This window comes from Gavialis gangeticus, unplaced genomic scaffold (assembly GCF_001723915.1).
Source record: "Gavialis gangeticus isolate Ggan-Ray unplaced genomic scaffold, GavGan_comp1, whole genome shotgun sequence".
Lineage (NCBI taxonomy): Eukaryota > Metazoa > Chordata > Crocodylia > Gavialidae > Gavialis > Gavialis gangeticus.
This window is the reverse complement of record NW_017729023.1, coordinates 7,816,573-7,827,379: the sequence shown is the minus strand read 5'-3', so window position 1 is coordinate 7,827,379 and position 10,807 is coordinate 7,816,573. Positions and strand designations below refer to the sequence as shown.

The window sequence follows — 10,807 nt, the reverse complement described above, 5'->3', positions numbered from 1 at the left end:
CCCCCCCACCCCAGCTGGGCAGCTTGTCCCAGCCCCAGCCCCTCCCTCACTGTGGGGGCATTGATCTCCCACCACCAAGACCCCTTCCCTTCCACCTCTGCCTACCACAGCACACTTACCAGCTGGAGGCAGCTGTGTCCAGCATCATCGAGGACAGCTTATATAGTCTATGGCTGAATCTCCAAATCCGAATCAGCAAATCGAATCAGGACAGTGATTCAGATCACCAAATTGAATCACTGAACCTCTGAATTGGCTGAATCCGAATCTGAAGCAAATACTTGCTGCGTCGCACAGGCCTACTGAAAAGCCAGCAGCCATTAAATCTTTTTTAACCAAGCAAGGAAGGAACCCCCCACCCCCAGGCAACAGTGAAACCTATAGCTGCTGAGCAGACAAAAAAAAGAGGAGGAACTGACAGTGGTCAGCTAGAGGGGCTGAGATACCATAATAAGATGATATGCACCAATCACCATCATAGAATCAGAGAAATGAAGGGCTGGAAGGGACCTTGGAAGATAATCGAGTCCAGCCCCCCTGCTCTGGGCAGGAATACTGCTGAGATCAAATGATCCCAGCAATCCTGGTTTTCTTTGTTTAAAAATCCAAAATTCTCTGATTAAAACCCCCAAAATCCATGATTGCTTGTCTTCTGTTTCTCTTCTCTGCATCCTGGCCCCTCTATCTGATTTTGTCCTTTAGGAATGTGGAGTATTAAGGGTGATCTTCTGCTGAGATCCTGCTCCTTTGTCCTGTAAGTGGTGAAGGAGGAATTTCCCCAGAAGCTTAAAGCTGGCAGACCCTGCTCCTTCACCAACTGCTTCACCAGACTTTGCAGGTAGACAGGAGGGTGTCAGGAGGACAAGACAAAGAGAGTCTGTTGGAGAGAAACATTGTTGTGTTTATATTGCGCTGGTGTAGGGAACACCAGAGAGTCTGTATTAGTGATATCCATTAGATCAGCTTCTCAGCTGTTCCAATTCAGGGAACTCTGCAGATCAGCCTGTAGGATCAGAAAGCAATATTTTGTTCTCTAATGACTCACCACCCCCAAGTTCCTCTTGCCTCATTGAATGGGCCACTCTGTTTACCTGTGTATCTGCACAACACCTGGCACATACAAAGATACTACTGTAGCATTGATACTTTTAGAATGAAAGTGCCTGAATGCCCCCATACCCTGGCAAATATTCATAGGCCCCAGTACCCAGTTTGCACATAAAACAGCGTACCCATGACTGCAGGCACAGCTGGGTTTCCCTGTATGTTTATGAAAGCAATGGACCTAGATGGCAGAACTACATTGGGGAAAAACATCAGCATAGTTTTGCTTCTAAGGCACATATACAGACCTCTCCTTCCTCATTCCTCCCAGGTGCTGGACAGCATTTACTTCAGCCGGCGGTTCCATGTGCGCTGCGTGGCAAAAGCTGTGGACAAGGCTGGCCACGTGGGGACTCCACTGAGAAGCAACATTGTTACCATAGGGACAGACAGTGCCATTTGTCACACCCCAGTAGTAGCTGGAACAGCCCGAGGCTTCCAGGCACAATCTTTCATTGCCACACTGAAGTATCTGGATGTCAAACACAAGGAGCATCCTAACAGGTATCAGCCTGGGAATGTACTGTCAGGTGACTCTGATTCTGATATTTTAGGGTTCTAAATATTTCACTCTTTTTTTGTTGTTATACATAGACAACGAACAGAACAGAAAATGAGAGTAGGAAATGAAATTTCTTTCCTGCTGGATCCTAACCTTACCTGATCATATATTTAGTAGTACAGATCTGTAGTGTATGCCTCTTGTTCTTTTTCTTTCCCTCACTTGTGTGGAGTTATAATAACACTGCAGTCAGTGAGACTAACATGAGCAAGGAAATCCAGCCCTAAATAAACATCAGACTAGAAAAAACACCTTCACCCTTTGAGCTGTTCACAGCTCCATACCTTTTTGTTGTGTAAGTTGATGGAGTATTCCCCTCTTTTGTGAAGCCGCCTTTGACAAAGCAGAAGCAGCTGTTTATTTTTTCTGCAATCTGTTCCAGAATCCATATTTCAGTGCAAATTCCCCACCAGGATGGAATGCTTCCTCTCATCTCCACAATGCCTCTGCACAACCTGCATTTCCTGTTATCTGAGTCCATCTACAGACACCAGCATGTCTGCTCAAACCTGGTTACCATCAGTGACCTTAAAGGCATCTCAGGTAATTGCGAAAGCAAACTTTTGCTTTGTAAATGTGAAAGAGGAGATGTAGATCATTAAGCTCTTAAAGGCAAGGACCCTGTAGAACTATTTCTGAATGTTATTGGCATTATCTACATAATGAATAATAATTAATTTCTCTGTTTAGGTAATAATATTGGTCAGCAGAGGTTTCCTATTTCAGGAGGGTATATATTAAATCACGCACTGGATGTGTCTACACTTGCACCATTACTGTGCAGTAACTTAGGTTACTGCACAGTAATGGAAAATTACTGCACAGTATGGGCACACATCTACACATGTACGCCCATATTGCACAGTACCTATGGTAACTTAGGCTGACTTGAACATAAATTTTCTACCTGCATCATGCTACCTGCCCAAGTAGTTACTGCGCAGTAAGGCATGTGTAGATGACTTACTGCGCAGTAACCTTGTGTGTGCGGACTGACTTGGGACTCAGCTTTAGTCCCAAGTCAGTCTACACCCAGCTTTACTGCACTGTAGTGCCTGCACTTGAAGACGCCGGTGTAAAAACCACTTAAATGCATATGTGTGTGTAAATGCGCCCACTGAGGAGTTAATTTTCTTTTTTCCCATCTATATTCCATGGTAAGGCTTTGAGGGTCATTTGACAGACAGATACACATGCCCTAATGCCTCTGTCTGCAGTGTGGCACAGAAGGCAAATTAATTGCCTTCTGTTCTTCCACAATCCAAAAAAAAGTCAAAACATGTCATTAAAAATCAGCTTAATCCAGTCACAGATTACAGAACAGTATTACATATGTATCACAACTGCATGCAGAATTTATGGTGTCACTATGGAGCAGAGTTCAGATTGTTCAGGGTCCTTAACTGTGCATTTTTCTGCCTCTGTAGATTTCCTGCCTCAGTAGATACCTCTGAATTTCCTGGATTTATTTGATGTATTTTATATATTTGTTACTGTTTAGGTTTATATCCTGCCCTATCCAAAAGGCTCAGAGTGGGTTTCTGATGTTTGCTTTTAGAATAATTGCAGCACCCCATCCTTATTGTCATAGGCGATGCGTGGGGGGGAGGACACATGCCCCCTCAAGATTGGTCCTCTTGGCCCTTGCCAGCCGGGGGGTGGGGGGTGATGGCCCGTCCCCCCCCCGAGATTGTGCAGGTGCCAAGAGAAGCACCAGCGGCACTTCCGGTTTGCTGCTGGCACTTCCGCTGGCATCGATCAGCCGCTGGGGAAACGCCCTGCTTCTCCCCAGTCAGCGATTGGCCACTGGTGCCCCCGCAGGATCAGGAGGCACCAGTCACCCATGCTTATTTCTACCCTTAAGGCACTGAGAAGTCCTCAGCATTCACTCCTGTTTAAGCCTTGCCCCTGGGCACTACTTTCATAAATATCATCATCAAAGCACATCTATTATCTTGTCTGAGAATTGAAATGCAACATTCTTAGTACACAGAACCAAGTCCCCTTTTTCTTGTCATTCCAGAAGCAGGTTTCCTGGATGAGGTGACTTATGACAGCCTCATTCTGGGTCCTGGGTATGATCGTCCCTACCAATTTGACCCCACCGTGAGAGAGCCAAAGACAATCCAGCTTTACAAGCACCTCAACTTAAAGAGCTGCATTTGGACCTTTGATGCTTACTATGACATGACAGAACTAATTGATGTCTGTGGAGGATCTGTCACTGCTGACTTCCAGGTGAGGTTTCATTTCCAAAGCCCAATCCAGATCTGGCAGTATTTACTCACTGTATCCCTCTTCTACCTCACAGATTTGAAACGTATTTGATTTGTCCCTGTTACCATAGGTAGAAAAGTGCATCATGAAATTTACTTGGTCCTTTTATTTTGATAAGCCTAACATACTCTGTACATTTTGTAAAGGCAATGCTTTATTTTTAATAAAAAAAATTTGTGACTGTCTTTTGCTATTAAATGCTTTGTGCCAGATTCTCAGGCTATGTGAACAAGTATTGAACTCAGTGGAGTTGTCACTTTACACTTGCTTAGAATTTGATCCTGTATGAATAGCAGGGTAAGGCCATAGACATTTTTTGAGAATTCTCAAGTTTTTTCTGTTAGCAGAGCGAGAATGAGCAATGTTCTGTAATAAAAGTGGCTTCTTTCTGTATGCACCACTGCCCTCTGCTGGATGGAATATATCTTTGCCTTTCAACTCAAGAAGAGGTGGATCAGCAACTTCAGTGAGGCCACTTAGGTTAGTTTTTAGTACTGCTGAAAACCAGAAACGTATACATACGTCCAGAAACTGTCATATGTCACACAAGCTCATGTGTATATCAGTCCCTTCCATTGGCTGTCCAGGGATTACTATTTCTTTCATCTCTGCAGCCAAGACTGAGGATTTTGATGGATGTGCCAATGCTCCTGCTGGGACTTAAAGCCAGCAGTTCCTGTCTAGAAGGTCTTGCCCCTCCACTGAGGGTCAGACTGATCACTATATTTGGGGTCAGGAAGGAATTTTACCCCATAGTCAGGTTGGTATAGACTGTGGAGGTTTTTGCCTTCTTCTGTAGCAGGGGGTATGGCCCTTTACCTGGAATCTCCTGAGTGTGTATTAACAACCTTTTTGTAGAAGCAAGACATTGTTTGCTGTGGTTCTCCTGATTTACCTGTGGCAAGTTAGGGTGTTATGTCTTGTGTTGTATTAAGGTTGACAGAAGTTTTATGAAGAGTTTAGATTATGGTTTATATAGGATGGTTTGGATAGGGATGATCCTGCCTTAAGCAGGGGGTTGGACTAGATGACCTCTGGAGGTCTCTTCCAATCCTATTTTTCTATGATTCTCTATGAATGGAGGCCTGTGTCTCTAGAGATAAAATCCAGCCTTTCAGGGCCTCATGCATGGTTAGCTAATGACTGCAGTGCAATCTGGGTTCCCAGCTCATCCAGCCCCACAGTGGCATGGAGATGGTCCATGAGACAGGAATGGCACAGGCTCAGTCTGCAGGCTTGATCTGGTGGTGGGGGGGTCTACAACATCTGTATGACTCCCCATGGGTCTGAACATTTGCCAGCACAAGTGGTGGTAGCATTAAATGCTGATGCTCTGGAAACTGTAGCAATTAATGCTACCACTGCTTCCTGGGAGCCATATCTTGGTCACCCTGCTGGAGTGCGTTTGTATGGTAGAAGCCAAGTACAGACACATCCATATTTATGGTTCAGATAGTGCCATTCATATAAAGGTAAAGAAATGTTTACATAGCCAGCTTTGACTAACTCTAGTGCTTGGGGCAGGTGAGAAGTGCTCTGTATTTGTTCTGTGCTCTTTTAGCAGCTGAAGAGGTATTACTTATTTTTCCAGCGGCAGCCTAAAAATGCTTTCTTTGTTTACATTTAAATTCCCATGATTAGTAAGTCTGGAACGGTATACAGGCCTTCTACTGGCTGTGGTGAATTTTACCCAGTATGCGAGCTTTAGGCAATTAAAATGAGGTTTTTACCAGTAATTAAGTACTGGCTTAACTCTGTTATTTAAGTTAGTGGTTCCAATCCCATTGCCTTCAATGAGAACACAGATAGGCTGGTGCAGAATGTTTTTTAAAATCCTATCTATAAAATTAGCACTGATGCCTTATTTTTTATTATTCAAATAAAACTTATACCTGTAGTTTAGGTTTAATATCTGAAAAGCTTAAAAAAGATATTCCTTAAGATGGGTATGTCTATATGTTAAACTGCATAGTAGTGTGGAGATACATGAGCTAATGGTAAACAAGAAACAAGTTAAATTATCCAGTATTGAGTTTCATGCTTCTACAACTACACTGCATTTGGTACCTAAGGTACCAGAACTGCAACTTGCTTGGTATTTCTACAGTAGTACAGTGTAGGCATACTCGTTATTCTTTCCAATCCATGCTTCAGGCATTAAAAAGGAATGTTCACCAATTCCATTCACTTGATCATGAAATTACATAGATATGCCTCCATACTCAGAGTGAAAGTAAAGAAAAATGTCTATTTAGCTATACCAGAATGGCAGAGGATTAAAGGCTTTTAGGCTATACAGCAGAAGTAAATACTAGCCTATACTACATAGGCTACTACTTACTGGAAGTAAGAGACTGCATACTACATGCTGGCTGTGTCTACACATGCGCTTTACTGCAGAGTAGACTAATTAGCTGCAGAATAAAGCATCACTGTCTACATGTGAGACGGTATTAGGCCACAGTAAACTAATTTATGGCGCACTAAGATAATACTTTCATGGACAGTACTATCTTAGGTCAGGGTAATTTACTGCCATTAAACACACATGTAGACTGCATGTGTAAATTGCACCCAGTCAGCCCAGCCAGTGGAGGGCCAGATTCCTGCCTGCCACCTAGCCACACAGCTCCATACTTCCAACACCCATGTGCCCCAGCCAGCCCTCTCCCCCTGCCTCTGCTGCTTCCTGAAGCCACCACCTGGAGCCTGGGGCTGAGGAACCTGGCATAAACTGCTCCAATCTGGCTCAAATTGCTGCTGTCTTGAGCACACGTGTAGACACTGCACCCAGGAATAGTCTACTTCAGCTTGAACTTCTCCAGAGTTTATTGCTTCAAATTAACTGCATGTATAGATGCAGCCACTGCCTAGTACTTACTACTGCTAGAACAGCTAGCCTAATACGTAGTACTGCTAACTACAATTGTTATGTTATACAGAGCCACAAAAGATTTGTCCTGTAATGTAAATAATTTTAAATTCCTATTTTGGTCAGGTTCTCACTGCAAAAACTTACTAGCCAAACTATGTCGACAAAGCCCTTGATGCCAGTAGAAGAAGGCTTTTGTGGGCTTAGCTAACGTTGTCTGGGGAGGTGGCATAGCTATGCCAGTACTGTGTCTGTACTCGGAGTTTTTGCTAACAGCAACAGCTCTGTAGTGTAGATGAAACCTACCATGCTTTTGTGTTTCCTATGCCTAGGACATCCATGGTTCTTGCAGAAGAAGAGAGTCTAATGCTTAGATGTCAGACTAGAAGACCAGAACAAAAAGAATTTTTAATGTATCTCTGACCTTTTTCTCTACTTCTGTGGCAAAAGCTGAGTGCAAAATGTTTTCTGGTTAAAATGCACCTACAAAGCATTGTTGCAAGGTCATCCCAGGATCTTTTTTCTAAAAAGTTATAGAACCGTAGAATCATAGAAAATTAGGGTTGGAAGGGACCTCAGGAGGTCATCTAGTCAAATCCCCTGCTCAAAGCAGGACCATCCCCAACTAGATCACAACCATCCACAACCATCTTCCTGTTTGACAGGTGCGAGATTCTGCTCAGTCCTTCCTAACAGTCCACGTCCCTCTCTATGTGTCATACATCTATGTGACAGCACCTAGAGGTTGGGCCTCTCTCGAGCACCACACAGAGATGGAATTTTCCTTCTTCTATGACACTGTTCTCTGGAGGACAGGTAGGCAGAGGGAGGGTTTTTCTTCTCTTGTTTCTCTTGGACTGCACACCTGACTTGGCAAAGTAAATGAGACTTCTGTGTGGGTTAGCATGCGTGGGATCAGTCCCTTGAACTGTAAACAAATAGCCAGGGGGACTAGCATTCCCCCCTTAACCTCTCTGTCAATATTGCAAAATGGATTTCACCAAGTTGTAGAAACTGCAGCTTAGCAAGACCTTTGAGGTCAATTCCCCTTCCCCCCACCCCTAACCCTAGCTTGCTCTGCCCCTCCTTCCCAAGTCCTGGCCAGGATTGCTCCTGGAGGCATACCTTGTAGTGATTTCCCCAGCTGTCTCTTAAATTAATCTAATATTGGAATCACCAACCGCATCCCACAACCCACCAGTCCTCAGAGAACGGGATTCTTTCCCAATGCAACCTCATAGAGTTGTACTACATTACTACCAACTATAAATCCTGCTTAGTTCAGGCCACATCCAACTTAAAGGTATCTGAGTGGCATTTAGGGTTACAAGTGCACTCCTATTCCACCCTGCTTGAATCCCTGGAAAATTCTTTATACAAGAGGTCAATAACTCCTTTTTCTCCTTGCTGCTTTTCATGACCACTAGCCTTTGTCTTAAGGCTAAAGTGAAGGCACCTTACCAAAGGAATGTTTTCTCAGGGACTTGCCAGGGAACAATAGGATTGCACACTGACACCTTATAGATAGAATAAGGTTTAGCCTTTCCTCTCCTCCTTCAGTGAGTTACACCCCCTTCACAGGTTATCACAGGTTATCCTGTGTGTAACACTTGGGAGTCCATTTTGGGTTAATTTTCTCTTCTGTTTCACCCAACGTTTGAAGTAGTTTTGCTAGTCCATATGGAGTGCGAGCAGCAAGGATTGCACCCTGGGCATGCATTACCAGAATCCCCATTGTTGGAATTCATTCTGGAGAGGAAAATACACCTTAGTGCAAGCTGGTCCTGTAGGTAGTCCTCTCACCATTACATTTACTTTCTCCACCTTGTACTCATGCAGGGATCCAGACAGACAGTGTTCTTTCTGCAAGGCTGCAGATAATACGAATCTATATCCGAGAGGATGGCCGCCTGGTGATAGAATTCAAGACCCAAGCCAAATTCAGAGGTAAGTGAGAGCATCAGCCTGATTTAGAAGCAAAGCGTTCAAAAATACTGGGAGCTACCACAACCAATAATGGTAGGTGACTATGCTACTGTACAGCAGGCACCTGTGTTTTTGCCACTGTTACTCTGAATCTCCCTTAAAGAAGAGCCTGTACAGAACAGTGTTCCCCCTAAGGTTTAGTGATCCATGAGCTATCCTGGCTGGGAGTGTGCAGGTATCTCAATGTGCCCACTTCTCCCTGCTCCTTCAGCAGCCCCTGCCCAGGTTGGGGTGGGTGGCAAGCGGCCAGATGCAAAGCTGGTGGCAGCGCGGAGAGCGTTGGCGCCCCCTTGCTACAGCACTGGGCATCCCCCCCGCCCCCGGCCGGTGCTCAGGGGCCATGGCCCCCTACTGCCCCCCCCACGCACCTCCATCCATATGCCACTGTGTGCGCAGCATTAAAAAATAATTGCGCGGCATGATTTTTTATTGCGCGCGGCTGCACATGCACACAGCTTAGAGGGAACGCTGATATACAAACAGAAGTACTGAATTAAGGTTTGTAAGACTGGTCCCTTCTATGTTTGACTTTATTTTAGACCCTTAATGAACATTAGCTATTGCAATCTGTAGCAGTTCTGCAGCCATGGGGACAGCCATAATGCTTCCTGGTGGCTGTGCAACCCCTGTCTGGTTCAGGCTTGGCTACAGCCCTTCCCTGGAATCTCACCAGCCATGCCTTGCTCTTAGTGAAGGTTATAAAAGGGAGGCTGCCTGTGGGCTGTATGTGAGCCTAAGCTCAGTGGTGACTGGTGCCTCCTGAGTCAGTCAGCGACTGGGAGATGAGTCCCCCTGCGGCCGATTGTGCCAACCCAGAAGTGCCAGTGGCACACATGGAAATGCCAGCGGCACTTCTCCTGGCATCCCCACACCCTGGCTGGTGCTTTCAGTGTGGGCACCAGTGCTCCCTCCTGCCCACTGCCTAAGCGGGGAATGCTGGCTGTCAGGGGATGCACCAGCGCTCTGAGGGGGTGCACGTGCACCACTGCCTGAGCCTGTGTCAATCCCCACTGGGCCTTTCCTGGGTCCCCTCTGTCACAGTCCTGCACCTAGGCCAGTAGGCCCTCTCAGCCTGTCTCTACTGCAGCTGGGCACCTGTTGCTGTCATGGCTCCATGTGTGACTTCGTACCTCCCCTACACCACACCCCAAACCTTGCAAGTGTTCTCTCTCTGTGATGTTGACTAATTATGCACTCAGCCCCCTTTGGCTTTTGGACACCCCGTGTCCCTTACACCATTCCTTACTGGGCTCTCAGACCCTGGTCTTGCATGTGGCCCCTTCTCCAGGCTCAGGAACCCTCTGGTCCAGCTTAGCCCTCCCCCAGGCACCAGGACCCTCTGTGGGCTCAAAATAAAACGAAGACCACTTGCCTGTAAACTCAGTCCTTCTCTGCCTAGGGGCCTTGCCTCTGCTTTCAGGCCTACAGCACTGGTTATATAAGTTCCAGTCCTTTCAGGAGCCCTGCTGCCCAGAGCTCCTTACCCTATGGCTGCCAGGGAGAGACTCCCAGACCCAGGCTCTGGGCTTATATAGCTGTAGCCTGTGTCCTCTTCTGGTCAAGTGAGTCTCATATCAGGCCCATGCACCGCCTGTAAGCAGCCTCACAGGCTTCCAGCTCACTTAAAGGAGCAGGCACATCCCAGTGCCCTGCTATACAATCACACCCATCCAACATATGACTTCATGACAGGTATTTAGGAAGGCTGGGTGTGGCAGGTGCAGAGATCCCACCTCGGGAAAACAGCTGGGTATTCGTATCCCACCGCTATTTCCACCACGTGAGGCGGGCTAGTAGGGGGCGCTTCTGCGTTGAGCCGCCCACCTCCCTGCTCCTGACCACCTTCCAGGCTCCGAATGCCTCTCTAGGGGCTCCTTATGTCCGGCTGACCCCTCTCCTGGAGCACACTCGCTAGTCTGGCAGTAACGTGCCGCCACCACCCCGAGAGTGGACTGTCTCAGTCCTGTATCCTCAGGGAAACACAGGCCTAATAGTCCTACGGGTAC

General features: G+C 46.2%; 1 protein-coding gene across 3 annotated transcripts in view; it reads left to right on the top strand.

The window, feature by feature from the left end:
- Positions 1-10,807, top strand: part of FRAS1 (Fraser extracellular matrix complex subunit 1) — a 468,008-nt gene that overhangs the window by 445,212 nt on the left and 11,989 nt on the right. For all 3 annotated transcript variants that reach the window (XM_019516785.1, XM_019516787.1, XM_019516786.1), the window contains 5 exons: positions 1,376-1,608; positions 2,049-2,209; positions 3,690-3,904; positions 7,481-7,631; positions 8,655-8,762. In XM_019516785.1, the coding sequence (XP_019372330.1) occupies positions 1,376-1,608; positions 2,049-2,209; positions 3,690-3,904; positions 7,481-7,631; positions 8,655-8,762 (868 nt within the window). The remainder of the gene's footprint in view (positions 1-1,375; positions 1,609-2,048; positions 2,210-3,689; positions 3,905-7,480; positions 7,632-8,654; positions 8,763-10,807) is intronic.